At 49.7% G+C, this 13,878-nt stretch overlaps 1 protein-coding gene across 2 annotated transcripts in view; it reads left to right on the top strand.

The window, feature by feature from the left end:
- The window catches only part of PHIP (PHIP subunit of CUL4-Ring ligase complex), a 2,061,705-nt gene that overhangs the window by 1,527,706 nt on the left and 520,121 nt on the right, over nt 1-13,878 (top strand). For both annotated transcript variants that reach the window (XM_078648101.1, XM_078648100.1), the window contains exon 33: nt 4,504-4,579. In XM_078648101.1, coding sequence (XP_078504227.1) covers nt 4,504-4,579 — 76 coding nt within the window. The remainder of the gene's footprint in view (nt 1-4,503; nt 4,580-13,878) is intronic.

Here is a 13,878-nt window from a genome sequence, read left to right as displayed (position 1 = left end):
GGGCAGAAATGTGTCTCTGGTTGGCAGCAACCATTTTGTGCTATCAGGCTCGAGAAAGCTGGTACCGGAAAGACCAGGGATCCCACGAAGCTCAATTCAGAAGGGTGAACTCATACCTCCCACATCGGTTACCGGTGTGGAGGTATGATTCTAAGGTGTTTGATCGCAAACACGACATGTTTTTTGCAGCTGTTTTCGAGATAGCATTTTACGTGAGCATTATAATGCACCTCTACCTACATGTCTGGCTGCATCACCGACGACCCGGAAGAATGGTCTCCAAAGGCTGCAGGGGTGCTCTGCTCATTCAGGTGCACCCTCTCACATACAACTCAGCACCCTGCCTTCAGGATTGTCAAGGCCTGCTAGTGGAGTAACTGATGCATGCGCCATCTTACACAGGCTACAATGGCAGGCATATAGTTCCATTTTGCATGGCATCTCATGGGTGGCATAATACATGCCTCAGCCTATGGGAGGCCTCTGGGGTACCAATGCCATGTGTACCATATACTAGGGACTGACAAGGGTACCCCAGTATCCAATCTGGAGTGTACCCAAGTACGTGGCATAATATGTTTAGGGAGAAAGCAGATAGACTGGGGTCCTTATTAGCAGGATCCTAATCAGACTAGTCGAAAACAGTGTAACATCAAGCAAAAAGAGGGGGTAACCATAAGCAGATCCTACTTTCCTACACGGTGACGAAAGAACTGCGATTGGGTCAGTGGCAGCCCCTCTTCCTTCCCAAACCAAAGCGGACTGTAGTGACAGATATGTCACTACTGGGCTGTGGCAGTCATCGGGGAGAGGTGGAGATCAGAGAACTCTGGTCTCTGGCAAATTCTGGACTCCTCATATATTTGTTGGAGCTTCAGGCAGTTTGCTTGGCATTGAAGCCCTTTCTACCCTCTATCAAGGGAAAGCTAGTGCAGGTGTTCACAGACAACACCACCGCCATGTGGTACTGCAACAAGCAGGGCGGGTGGGTTTTCGACCCTTTTCCAAGAGGTGCTGTATCTGTGGGCATGGTTGGAACACCTGGGCATTTCCCTGGTGGTTTAACACCTGGCAGACTCTCTGAATGCAAGGACGAATGAACTGAGCCATCGATGCCTAATAAAACACGAATGGCGTCCCCATTTGGAGGTGGTGCAAGGCCTCTTTGAAGAATGGGGAGAGACTTTGTTAGATCAGTTCGCCACTGCCAAGAACGTGCAATGTCAGCAGTTCGGCGTGCTGTAGTTTTTAAAGCAGCTCGCTCTCAGAGACACTTTGTCTTGAGTGGAGCTCCGGTCAGAAGAGGTACTTTCAGCCAGTACCTCTTCTGACCAGAGATCTCAAGAAAATCAGGAACAACCGGGCCCAAGTCATTCTTTTGCCTCTGGATTGGCAACAGAGAGTCTGGTATACCGAGCTGGTAAGCATGAGCATCGGTCCACTGGTCAAGCCGCCTCTTCATAGGATCTTCTGTTGTAGCAACAGAGAAGGGCTCTGCACCTGAACCTACACACACTCTGCATTCATGAGTGGAGATTGAGCGGTGACAGTTGACAGATTTAAACTTTTCTCTCAATCTATGTTATTTTGACAGCTAGGCATCCACTACCAAATCTGTATACGCCTGCTGATGGACACATGTTGACATGGTGAGCATCAAAAAGCATTTATCCCTTATCTGCTCCTCTTTCTTAGGTCCTATTATGTGTTCTTTTGTTGGCCCAGGAGAGTTAGTTAGTTAGTAAAGGGCTATCTGTCAGCCATTTCTACATTTTTGTGGTTGCCAGACCAAACATTATTTAAGTCGCCAGTTGTGACGGGAATCTCCAAAGGTTGGCAACACATGTCTCCCCCCGCCCCCCCCTCCCTCTCCCCCACCCTCCTGCCATTCATCATACCCCCAGTGGGACTTGAACCTCATCTTCCTGATGTGCTCGCCCTTTGAGCCGTTACACAACTGCCCTCTTCGGTTACTAACCATCAAGCCTGCCTTTCTGGTGGACATTACATTGGCTGGCTGGGATGGTCAGCAAGTTGCAGGCTTTCTTGATCCACCCACCTTAAATGACTTTTTCTCCTGACAGACGACCACCCTGCCTGCCTTTTTTGACATTCATCATTATTCTAAGGACTCAGCCATCTAGGTTCAAAAAGAGCGTTGTTATTCTACCTTGACCGCAGAAAAGAATTCTTGGTGGATTACCAACTCTTCGTAGGGTAGGTTGGGGCCACCAAAAAGAAGGCTGTGCAGAAACAAACCATCTCCTGATGGATTGGGCTCTGCATAAAATTCTGCTACACGTTAGCCTAAAAGCAACAACCTTGAGGGCTTGCATGCTCATTCTACCAAAACCAAAGCTGTGACCACTGCATTAGCTTGCGTAGTTCCAGTTCTGCACATCGGTCAGGCTGCAATGTGGGCTTTTCTGCACATGTTCAAAAAGCACTGCTGCCTTGACAGTCAAATTCGTCTGGATGAGCAACTTGCCCGTTCGGTTCTGCAGGATTTTCTGGTCTAAGGTGGGTTTGCAGACACGCCTCCAGAGAGGCATTGCTTGGATATCTATTATAAGGTAAGGAATTTGCGGCTAGAAGTCTCTATTTGATGAACGGGTTGCTTACCTTCGGTAATACCTTATCTGGCAGAGACTATATCCGCAGATTCCTTACCCATCCTCCCCTTTCTATGATCTGATTAATGAATAAGGGCTTCTCCTTACAAAGGGCCATAGCAACTCACTCCAGTTGTCAGTGTTTGTCATGGCTCCTCCCTCCTGGCGTGGAAAGCCGTGAAAATTAGCTAATATCAGCACGCCGAGTGTATGTCACTTCTGGCACGGCCGAGGCGGAGCTGCACGACGCCACCTACTGGCATGCAGGGGGCCTGCTTGAAAATTTCTGGGTCCAGTCTGACTCCTGGGGATAATTCTAAGGTAAGGCATCTGTGGCGAGATAGTCTTTACCAGAGAAGACATTTCCGAGGGTAAGTAACTTGTTATTCTTGTAGCTATTACTTCTGCTAGGAAGGTAAACTAATAGTATGCTCTTTATGCTTTTCGACCTACTTTTTTTTTAAATCGAGATCGAGCAGTTTTAAATGTTAAGCCTTGATATCTAGCAACACTGCTGCCAGAGTTCCATCATTTCCATATAGGTTTGCTTCCTGCCTTCTTGATTCCATCTCATCTTTACTTCTCTGAGTCATGGTTACTTAGAATGCATTGTCCAGCGTTCCTTCCATCAATTGTTTCTTTTGCATATGTCACCCTAAGTGGGAAGGGTATGCCCAGATGTGGGTCCTGTGCTCACGACACCACTGGATTCAAGCTAGCCTCGCTGATGAATGGTGATGCCCTGAAACCGGTCCCAGGCTGCTTGTTTCCGGTCCAGGGAGGACCTGGCTTGGCAGTTTGGGCTGGACTGTTACCATAAAGAACAGGGTCAAGACTGATTTGCATATGGCTGGGTCCAAACTGGGGTTGTGTGGTGAGCAAAAGAAGGATGGATTAAACCCAGATCCTTGTAACTGGGGGTGAATGCTTGCATTGTCCAGCATTCCTTCCATCACTTGTTTCTTTTTCATACTTAGTATGGAACCTCAGACTCTCAAGTTCTAGTTTCTGTTTGCAGAGGACTTAGCCTTTCAGAGTCGATGACTAGTTTTTTGTCTTGTCCTTGATAGTTTGAGAGTTCATTGGTCCAGAGAAATGGATGGAGCACTCACTCCCTGGTGCTGCGAATGACCATTGGCCGTTGCAGCCCCGTCCACCCTTTAGAACGCCCGCACAGCAGCGGAATTGCCACCGCGGTTAAGGCGTTAAACGTTTTCCTCCCTTAACATCTGCCAAGTGTCAACTTTGTTTTCAATTCATATCTTGAGTAGGCATTATCTCTTTATGTGGAGGTGAGATAGGAGTTACCATTCGAGTATGTTGCGAAGAATGTTTTGGTGCATGACTAACTACCCCAGTCCCACCTCGTTATGTGATCATGCTTTGTAAGTGATTCATGAAAAGGAGCATCTTCTAAAATCGGAAGAGACTTGTTTTTGAAAACTGTCATGGATACACATTTTCTTGCAGTGTCGTTGTAAATCTTCTGCATTGCCTCTTGTTAAAAGTATATTTTCTTTAGTATCTTCGGGCAAACAGTAGTATATTTATGTTGAAATTATTACTTTTGTACTACTTTATATCTGTCCTGGCCCAAGAGTTGTGAAAAACTGAGGCAGAACTAATGTCCTCCTCCATTACCGCCTTTAGGGGTCAGTTTGTAGATTTCTATCAGTGTCTCTAAATTAGTATGATTTCCAAATATTGTACACAAATGTTGACTCAGACTAGAATTATGGATAGAACAGTAGCAGATAGATAATTTTCTAGAATAAGTAAATGTATTGAATCTTGAAATGTATGATAAAGATTCATCTACACATTACCTAGTTAATAGCAATTTAGCAACAGAAGAGGCAAAGTAAGTGGCAAGCTTTTCTTTGTATTTCAGGGACCAAACATGCTATGATGTAATTCCATTGTACAACAGCATGAAGAAGAAAGTGTTGTCAGACTCTGAAGAAGAGGTAATCTTACAAAATTTTGTATTATCTTTTGTGTTTTGACATTAAAACATGACACATTTTGTAAATAAAAGAAACATAGGCCTCGAAGTAAAAAATGTTCTAAATCTCAAAATACATCTTTAATGAAAGCTGTGGCTTGGACGTTTATGTTGTGTGTAATATGCTTTTTTTTTTTTTTGGCTGAGATGCACAATAATCTAATAGATACTGCGTATTTTCTGCTTGTCTTAAAATAGTCCCATAAAAAAATAGCAGATCTGAAAGATTATTAGTCATCCTTAATTGAACACCTGAGCATCTTTGGTCAGGGAGCTGCATAGGTGCCTTAAAGGTGCTTCCTCGTACCTGTGAATTCATCTTTTTTAACTGTCACTACTTAAGTCATATCATAACCCCTGTATACGATCATCAGTCAGGGAGATTGTTGGCGCACCACTTACCCGCAAGGGTCTTAAGGTTTTGGGGGGTCCGCAATTGTGTTCAGCTGAAGAGCCAGGTCTTGAGCGCCTTCCTGAAGGTGTTCAGGGATGGGGCGCGTCTGTAAATCTGGAGCTCGTTCCAGGTCTGGTCCGCGATGTAGGAGAAGGCTCTTGCCCCTGCTTTGGCTCTATGGGTGCATGAGGTCTCGGCAAGGTTGTCGGATCGGAGGCCTCTTTTGGGTACGTGGAAGATGATTCTATTGTTGAGGTATTGGGGTCCAGTGTGGTGGATGCATTTGTAGGTGTGGGTGAGCATCTTGAAGGTGACTCTTCTCGATGGGGAGCCAGTGGAGATATGAAGGTGTTGACTAATGTGTTAGTGTCGGGGGATGCAGAGGACGAGTCTGGCGGAGGTGTTCTCTATCACTTGGAGCTTGTGGAGTAGAGACTTGGTCATGCCGGCGTAGAGGGCATTTCTGTAGTCTAGTCTGCTGGTTATGAGTGCGTGGGTGACTGTCTTCCTTGTATGTGGGGGTATCCATTTGAATGTCTTACGGAGGGTGTTGTAGCAGCAGGAGGTGGCAGCGTTGACCTGTCAGTTCATGGAGAGGGAGGAGTCGAGTACGATGCCAAGGTTTCTTGTATGGTCTGTGGGGGTCGGGAGCTGCTGAAGGCGGTGGGCCAACAGGTGTCATCCCATGCTGATGGGGTGGTTCCGAGAAGGAGGACTTCTGTTTTCTCAGAGTTTAGTTTCAAGCAGCTGTTGCTCATCCAGGTTGCAACAATCTGCATTCCTTCCTGGAAGTTGAGTCTAGTGGTGGTGGGGTCTTTGGTGAGGGAGGCTGGATGTCGTCGCTGTAGGATACTATGCTGAGGCCGTGCTGTCTGACGATAGCTGCGAGGTGGGCCATGTATACGTTGAAGAGGGTTGGGCTGAGAGATGATCCCTGGGGCACTCCGTAGTTGATTTTGGTGGGTTTGGAGAGAAAAGGTAGCAGTCTGCTCTCAGTGTGTGGTTGCTGCGGAATCTGGATTGAGAAGGGTCAAGGATGAGGTTGTCTTCATTGAAGCTTGTTAGTTCTGCGTTGACAGACTTCTCAACAACTTTTGCCGCAAAGGAGAGGAGTGAGATGGCCCAGTAGTACTTGAGGTCCATGGGATTTGCTGTGGGCTTCTTCAGCAGGGGTCTGACATCTGTGCATTTCCAATCTTTGGGGAAAATGCCGGTCTTGAAGGTGGATTTGATGGTGCGTTGTAGTTCTGGCATGATGGCTGTGGCTGGTCTGTGGTAGATATGCAGTGGGCAGGGGTCTGTGGGGGCCCCTGAGTGGATGCCTTTCATGGTACTGGTGGTCTCTTCGGTCATGATCGGTGTCCAGAAGGAGATGGTGGGCTGGCTGGTGTTGCTGGAGGGCGGGATGGTTGCGTAGTCAGGTGTTAGGTCGTTGCAGTTGTCGTAGAGGTTTTTTTATCTTCAGGTGGAAGTAGAATCCAAGCTTGTTGCAGAGGTCCTGGGAAGGGGTGATGTCCGTAGCTTCTCTGGGGGGCTGGTGAATTCTTGAATGACGCTGAAGAGTCCCTTTGAGTTGCTGGAGTTGGCGAGGATTTTGGTGGTTCTGATGCGTTGGGGGTATCCTGTCATGGCATTGTTGTAGGTGGAGTGGGTTTCAGGTGTCTTGTTGTTTCTCCAGTTCTTCTTGAGGCATCTGCAGGTGCGTCTGGCTTGGAGGTCAGTAGTGAACCAGGCGGCTTTCCTGGGACACTGTCTGTCGGAGTTCTGTAGCAAGGTGAGCTTGTCTGCGGGGATGGAGATCTAAGCATGAAGTTCTGGGGCGCGAGGGCCAGGTTTGGGCGGTTTGGGTTTGTCAACGAGGAAGTGTCCAGTCCGATGTTGGCGACGTTGTCCCAGAGTGTGGTGGAGTTGGGGTCACTGTGGTTGACGAGGTGGAAGCTTAGGTCTCCGATCAGTATGTAGTCCATGGAGGCAATGGCTTGGGGTGCGATGAGTTTGTGATTGTGTCAACGAAGAAGACCTGGGTCCGGGGGGGTCTGTAGGCGAGGGTGCCGCAGAGTGTGGCGTTGGGGCTGATCTGGATCTGGAAGTGCAGGTGTTCCGCCATGGGGAAGGTGTCGCTTGAGGTGAAGTTAGAGGGAGTTTTTTTTGCACAATGGTGAGTCCTCCTCCCGGGCGGTTGGGGCGCTCCTTCCTCTGGATCTTGCATCTGTCCGGGATGGCGATTTCAGGGGAGGAGGAGGCGTTGGTCCAGGTTTCTGTAAAGAAGGCGACGTCGGGTGAGAGGGTCTCCAGGAGGTTCTAGATCTCTACAGTGTGTCTGTGCATGGAACGCACGTTGAGGAGGTTGCATCTTAGGGCGTCTGCGGAGTTGGCGGCGGGGGAGGTGCTGAAGGTTTGGCGGCAGGAGAACTGGCTGTGGGTTGCTTTCAGGGTGGCCTACTGGCAGTTGTGTTGCCTTTTGGGGTTGAGTGCAAGGAGGGCCGTAGCCTCGTAGCGGTGGATGGTCAGAGATCCAGGGTTCCTGGCGCTGGTCGCGGTCCGGAGGCGGGCGCAAATAGGCTTTCCTTTGGTGCGCCAGTGGCGCGCCCGCCATTAAACGGAGAAGGGGGTGGGACGTGCAGCTGGGAGGCAGGAGCAGGGAACTGTCAGGGGGTTAGGCAGCAGCGACGGGAAGGGGATGCAAGGCACAACAGAGACAGGGCACAACGATAGGTAGAAGAGTAAACAGAGTTAAAAATAAAACAGAATTAAATTAACCAAAAGACAAAACTACAGGCACAACAAGAGGCCAAGGATACGGTCAATGACCAAGCGGAGCGGGGCACAGAGCGGACCGACTGTGGCCTCGAACACCTACCAGGTGGAGGTCGGGGTCAGCGGCAGAGGAACACACAGCGGAGCTGCTGGGGGGAGAGAGCAGGCCTCAGACCAGCGGTCAGAGGCCCTGCTCACACTCTCCAGCAGCGGCCGCCATTAAATGGGGAAAAGGGGGCGGGACATGCAGCAGGGAGGCTGGAGCGGCGACTGTCAGGGGGAGGGGCCGCAGGGGCAGCAGCGGCGGGAAGGGGACGCAAGTCACAACATAGACAGGGCACAACAATCGGTAGAAGAGTAAACAAAGTCCTAGCACAATAGGTTGTTTTCTGACCTCATTGAATGCTCCTTTTGTTATTTGGATCACAGCACTGAGACCTTCCTAGTTGCTATAGGAAGACAACAGGTGTCATTGTTTTATTAGTTGCTTTACATTGTGATTTGGGTGCTAAAATAATAAAGGCCAAGCCAGTATTCCTGTTAACCTGGGTATACAGTAATGCAAGACAACCGTGATTCCCTCAGGTGAAACTTTAAAGCTAGTCCTTCCAAAGCTATGTTAGGAAGCATAGGCTTTAAAGCTTCCCCCGAGGGAGTCATTGTTGTCTTGTATTACACTTTGGTGTGGCAAGGGTTTCTGGAATTGATGAGAAACCCATGGGAAGTGATTATCCTCCTGCACACATGTCCTGCTAGAAGACTTTGTTTCCATTTGTAATACCTCTTTATTAATATTTTAACATAGATTCAACAGTTATCATTAGCACTGTTGCATATCATTTGTGAAAATATAATCACATATCTTGTACAGTGGATTTCTAGAAATCTTGCGTCATGTGAGCTGGGTGTTACTGAAGTTAAACTTATGAGAACCTCATATAAAACTTGGACTTGTCTTTTGTCCTGTTTTGTTTATCTTACAGCATTTCCCTTTTCTGCCCCATGTGCTTCCGTTTGTAGTGCTCCTTAGTACCCCAAGCCTGCAATCACACAAGTTATTATATTATATTGCGACATTGGTTTACATTTGTTACAGCTCGGTAGAAGTCCGTAATGGATCTTTGAAAAGTCCTTAATATCAGCGCCAAATGTGTTTCATTTCTGGATTTAGAGGGGCATATCATTTGACTTATCTTGTAACACTAGTAGTATTGTGTCCCATTTGGTGGAGGGCGTTCCAGCCACCCCTGTCCTCCACCCCCATTCTGTCCCTGTATGCGTATCATAACACTGATGTTCAAGGCATATGAGCTGTAAATTGTATACTTGTGCATAGATCTCCATCTTGTGTTGGGCTCGGATATTTGCACTTTGTTTTTGTCTTGCAAGAAGTCTTTGTAGTCATGAGGTAGGTGACTCCTCCTTAGGACGATAGTGCGCATGGGCATCGACTCCATCTCCAGATTGTTTTTCCCGCCATCGAGTTCTGATGGGATTTGCTGCGCTCCGGGTCAATATTGGTTTCTAATCTCCCTTTGACGCGCAATCCCTCTCCACTCGACGTTAATGTCTCGATTGCTTTTCCTATTCGACGCACATCTTTAAAAACAAACTCTTCGACCTCGATCCTCGATGCGGGCCTTTGGGCCTATCTGCTCCGACTACGCGTGCAGTCAATGGAAAGGACTCCTTTAAAAAAATGCCCCGGGTATGGTGCTAAGTTCCCACACACTGATTTGCCCAAGGTCTTTATCCTCTGCCTCTCCCGGACCACAAAGACAAGAACTGTGAGTCCTGTTCATCTTTCAGGTCAAAGAAAACCATCTGTGATCGTCGGGCTCGACGTCACGAAATGTCTTGCAGAAGCAGCTCTATTCCGGACATTTTCCGAGCAGATACCAATGTCCAGCCAGGGCAACAAGGTTATGAAGAAGACATCTCAAGCTCCAAAGCCGCCGACTCCGACGTCCAAGACGAAACAGTCACCCCGGCTCAACGGTCCGTGAGTATCGAAATCACTCTCCCAACCAAAACTAAACCTGAGGCTCCGGTAACACCCTCGTCCCCGAGTCGACACCGGCTACATGTCTCAGACAGCCCGGCTATGAAACCTAAAGGTAAGCCTTCCGGCTCGGGCTTGATCAACCTCATTCCAGTGCCGAAAAATCACCTTCGACACCTAAGCTCAAGACCAAAGATGTTCCACACCCTTCTTCGTCAACACCGAAGACAGCCTCGACGCCAAAGCCCTCGGCAACATAACATACCAAACACACACATTCGGAACCCAAAAAATCTTCGGAGACGAAAAAATAGTCTGAACCGAAAAAAGTCTCGGAGTCACAAACTGCTAGAAAAAAAACCTAAAGAGTCCAAGACCCCACAGAAAGCCTCAGACTTAGTCCAAAGAACATTTTGACCTAAAATCTTCGGCACCGAAAAAATACATTTTACCCACGCCAACTGTACCTGTTTTTTTGGATCAAAAACAAAAAATACTTTCTATTGATCCAGCGACTGGCAAAGTCGTTGCCAGGCCTCCAAAAAAGAGGAAACTGGACACTTCAGAGGAATCTGAAATACCATTGAAAAGAAAGGAGATGAGTACTAACACCTCTCCACCTCCTTCTCCTCCTCCAGCTGATCCAAATCTTCTCATTTCTCCACCACACTCCCCACAACATATTGTTTCACCTGAAACATCAGATACTGAGGATGATCATACCGATGGGGGTGGGAATATAGATCCACATGGGAATGATGATGCACATACCATCCCACACGAGGTAGACCCTTGGGATGACTACAACACAGACCCACATAATGACCCGGACCTCTATCCATCTAGGCCATGGGTACTCACAAACTTTATATCGGGTGCCAAATTTACAGTGTGGTTTGTGGCTGAGGGCCGCACCGGTGGGGGTGGGGTCAGAGGGGGCGGGGCTAAAGCAAACAAAAATTGTGACCATGAGGTTAAACACAGGTCCCTGCAGCAGACACCTTCGTCCACTGAGCCACCAGACCCAGCATACACACATCTTTCTCTCTCTCCCTCTCTCTCTCCCTCCCTCCCTCTCCCTCTGTCTCCCTCCCTCTCTCTCCCTCCCTGTCTCCCACTCTCCCTCTGTCTCCCTCCCAGTCTCCCTCCCTCCCTCTGTGTCTACCTCCCTGTCTCCCACTCTCCCTCTGTCTCCCTCCCTGTCTCCCACTCTCCCTCTGTATCTCCCACTCTCCCTCTGTATCTCCCTCCCTGTCTCCCACTCTCCCTCTGTGTCTCCCGTCCAGTCTCCCACTCTCCCTCTGTCTCCCTCCCAGTCTCCCACTCTCCCTCTGTCTCCCTCCCTGTCTCCCACTCTCCCTCTGTGTCTCCCTCCTCCCTGTCTCCCACTCTCCCTCTGTGTCTCCCTCCTCCCTGTCTCCCACTCTCCCTCTGTGTCTCCCTCCTCCCTGTCTCCCACTCTCCCTCTGTGTCTCCCTCCTCCCTGTCTCCCACTCTCCCTCTGTGTCTCCCTCCTCCCTGTCTCCCACTCTCCCTCTGTGTCTCCCTCCTCCCTGTCTCCCACTCTCCCACTGTGTCTCCCTCCTCCCTGTCTCCCACGCTCCCTCTGTGTCTCCCTCCCTGTCTCCCACTGTGTCTCCCTCCCTGTCTCCCACTCTGTTTCCCTCCCTCCCTCTTTCTCCCTCCCTCCCTCTGTGTATCCCTCCCTCCATGCCTCCCTCCCTCTGTCTGCCTCCCTGTCTCCCAGTCTCCCTCTGTGTCTCCCTCCCTGTCTCCCACTCTCCCTCTGTGTCTCCCTCCCAGTCTCCCTTTCCCTCTGTCTCCCTTCCAGTCTCCCACTCCCTCTGTGTCTCCCTCCCAGTCTCCCACTCTCCCTCTTGTCTCCCTCCCTGTCTCCCACTCTCCCTCCGTGTCTCCCTCCCCCCTCCCTCCCCCCTCCCTCTGTCTCCCTCCCCCCCTCCCTGTCTCCCACCCTCACTCTGTGTCTCCCTCCCTCCCTCTGTGTCTCCCTCCCTCCGTGTCTCCCACTCTCCCTCTGTGTCTCCCTCCCTGTCTCCCACTCTCCCTCTGTGTCTCCCTCCCTCCCTCGGTCTTCCTCCCTCCGTGTCTCCCTCCCTCCCTCCCTCTCTGTCTCCCTCCCTGTCTCCCACTCTCTGTTTCCCTCCCTCCCTCTGTGTCTCCCCCCTGTCTCCCACTCTCCCTGTGTCTCCCTCCCAGTTTCCCACTCTCCCTCTGTGTCTCCCTCCCAGTCTCCCTCTGTCTCCCTTCCAGTCGCCCACTCCCCCTCTGTGTCTCCCTCCCAGTCTCCCACTCTCCCTCCGTGTCTCCCTCCCTCCCTCAGTGTCTCCCTCCCTCTGTGTCTCCCTCCGTGTCTCCCTCCCTCCCTCAGTGTCTCCCTCCCTCCCTCAGTGTCTCCCTCCCTCTGTGTCTCCCTCCCTCCCTCTGTGTCTCCCTCCCTCCCTCTCTGTCCTCTCACCTGTGTGTGTGTCAGCCCGGGCTGAGACGGCTTCCCCGGCCACGCGCACACAGCCGCACCAAGTACTTCATGGGTCTTTAAAAGACCATTTACATGTTAATTAGGCTTTGTTGAATTTCACCTCTTAGGCCCCTGCAGCTCCCCTCTGACAATCACTGGAATCCCCCGGACCCCCACAGAGCAGAGTCTGAGTCCGCGCTGCTGCGGCTGTGTTTGCGAACACGATTTAATTTATTTAATTTTAAACACAGGTGTCTGCAATGTCCGCGGGCCGCCCAGGAAGGCTTGCCGGGCCGCCGCGGGCCGTACTGTGAGTACCCCCTGATCTAGGCCATCACCACCAGATGACAATATTGAGTTTGCGCAACTTATCAATAGGGCTTCCCAATACCACGGGGTACAGTTACATCCTGATCCCTGTGTGGATGATTTTGCACTCTCTCAAAGTCCACTCACACCTTGCCAATGTTAAAAGGCATGCTCAAACATACCCCGAAGTTTTTAAGGACCCTGTCAGAGCCAAGATTTTAAACACCAGGATAGATAAAAAGCAGAAGGCTGCTCCCAATGACCCAATTCATAATAAAGGTCAGGTCCCTCTGGATTCTCTTGTGGTGCCTAATGCATGCAAGAGGGAAAACTCAGAGTACAGGCGACCACCCAACCCACCCCCACCCTCCTGATAAGGATTCCAAGCTAATAGACGCATCTGGTAAATGTATTGTCACAGGCTGCAAATCATTGGCAGATTGCCAATGCCCAAGCTTTATTGGCCAGGTACGACAGGGCTCACTATGACGAGCTTGAAAAGCTCATGAACACCTTCCTGACCAGTACAAACAAAGGCCAACAACCTTATACAAGAGGGGAAATTGATCACAAACCTCTCAAGTAAATATGCGCTTGACCCGGCTGATACCGCATCTCGTGCCATTAACACTAGCGTTTTGTTGCGCAGGCACGCTTGGCTCAGAGTCTCCAGATTCAAAGAAGAGGTACAATCTGCTATTCTAAATCGGACCTTTGATCAAGAGAATCTTTTCGGGCCCTCAGTTGACACATCTTTAGAAAAGATGAAACAAGATACGAAACTGCTAAGTCCATCGAGACCTTACAATTCCCTTCCCCTGGAGGTTTTTTTCGCCGCTCCTTCTACAGAGCTGGCTCCAAAACCATTGGCTCAGAACATCCCTCTACGTTCTATAAGAGCCCCACTCAAATGTCCTCCAAATTATACTTTCGCGGAGACTACAGAGGATCTCTCAGGCCCATATTGGAGCTCACACCACTAAACCTCTACATTGTTGGATCACTTCCACATGGTCACTCTCCAACAGGTGCTCCCACTACTTCAACAGGGCGACTTTCTCTCCACTCTCGAATTAAAGGATGCCTACTTTTATATTCCCATTCACCCCGCTCTCCGGAAATATCTCAGTTCGTTTTAGATGGTCAACACTACCAATTCAAGGTCCTCTCATTCAGGGAGACTACAGCACCCAGAGTCTTCACCAAGTACCTCGCAGTAGTTGCAGCCACTTAAGAAGACAGCACATTCATGTCTTCCCTTATCTGGACAACTGACTCATAAATTTCAAGTCACATAGTGGCTGTGTGCAACAACACACAAAA

The sequence above is a fragment of the Lissotriton helveticus genome, chromosome 6 (genome assembly GCF_964261635.1).
Source record: "Lissotriton helveticus chromosome 6, aLisHel1.1, whole genome shotgun sequence".
Taxonomy (NCBI): domain Eukaryota; kingdom Metazoa; phylum Chordata; class Amphibia; order Caudata; family Salamandridae; genus Lissotriton; species Lissotriton helveticus.
The sequence above is the reverse complement of the archived record's forward strand: the minus strand, read 5'-3'. Positions and strand labels throughout refer to the sequence as shown.